At 66.9% G+C, this 735-nt stretch overlaps 1 protein-coding gene across 1 annotated transcript in view; it reads right to left on the reverse strand.

The window, feature by feature from the left end:
* Positions 1-381: 381 nt before the first annotated feature.
* LOC113941793 (poly(U)-specific endoribonuclease-C-like) overlaps positions 382-735 on the reverse strand; it is a gene marked incomplete at its 3' end in the record, with an annotated part of 2,610 nt that continues 2,256 nt past the window's right edge. Inside the window, exon 4 of the mRNA XM_027632935.1 lies at positions 382-504. Within this exon, the coding sequence (XP_027488736.1) occupies positions 382-504 (123 nt within the window). The remainder of the gene's footprint in view (positions 505-735) is intronic.

A 735-nucleotide genomic window follows, 5' to 3' on the forward strand; every position in this document is an offset into this window, starting at 1 on the left:
TGCTCATGGACCCACCCCAAATGCAGCCCAGGTACTCCTGCCCCCCCTCCTGTCCCCAGTGTCCCCCCATGTCCCCATGTGCCCCCCATCCCCCGTCCCCACTCACGGGTCCATCCCAGGTGTATCCCAGGTATTCCATCCTCCCTGTCCCCTCTCGTGTCCCTGTGTCCCCCGTGTCTCCCTGTGTCCCCATGTCCCCCCTCGTGTCCCCATGTCCCCCATGTCCCCCCGTGTCCCCCCATGTCCCCCATGTCCCCCCGTGTCCCTGTATCTCCCCATGTCCCCCCGTGTCCCCCTATGTCCCCCCATGTCCCTCCATGTCCCCCCGTGTCCCTGCATCCCCCTATGTCCCCCCGTGCCCCCCTGTGTCCCCCTGTGTCCCCCCGTCCCCACTCACGGGTCCGTCCCAGGTGTATCCCAGGTATTCCATCCTCCCCACCCTCTCCAGCGCCTGCAGCTGCACCCAGTTGTGACACCCGGACACCGTCCCCTTCTTCACCTCCCCTGGGAACACAGAGGGGGGGTCACCGCGCGGCCCCCACTGTGGACACGAACACGACGTCCCAGCCCGAGGTTTGGTCCCCAACCACCCCCACCTTCATCCCCACAGTGACCCCCCTGTCCCCACAGTGTCCCCCCATCCCCACAGTGTCCCTCTGTCCCCAGTGTTCCTCTGTCCCCACAGTGACCCCTGTCCCCACAGTATCCCCCTGTCCCCACAGTGTCCCCCTGTCC

This window comes from Corapipo altera, unplaced genomic scaffold, assembly GCF_003945725.1.
Source record: "Corapipo altera isolate COAL_440 unplaced genomic scaffold, ASM394572v1 60113, whole genome shotgun sequence".
NCBI classification, from domain to species: domain Eukaryota; kingdom Metazoa; phylum Chordata; class Aves; order Passeriformes; family Pipridae; genus Corapipo; species Corapipo altera.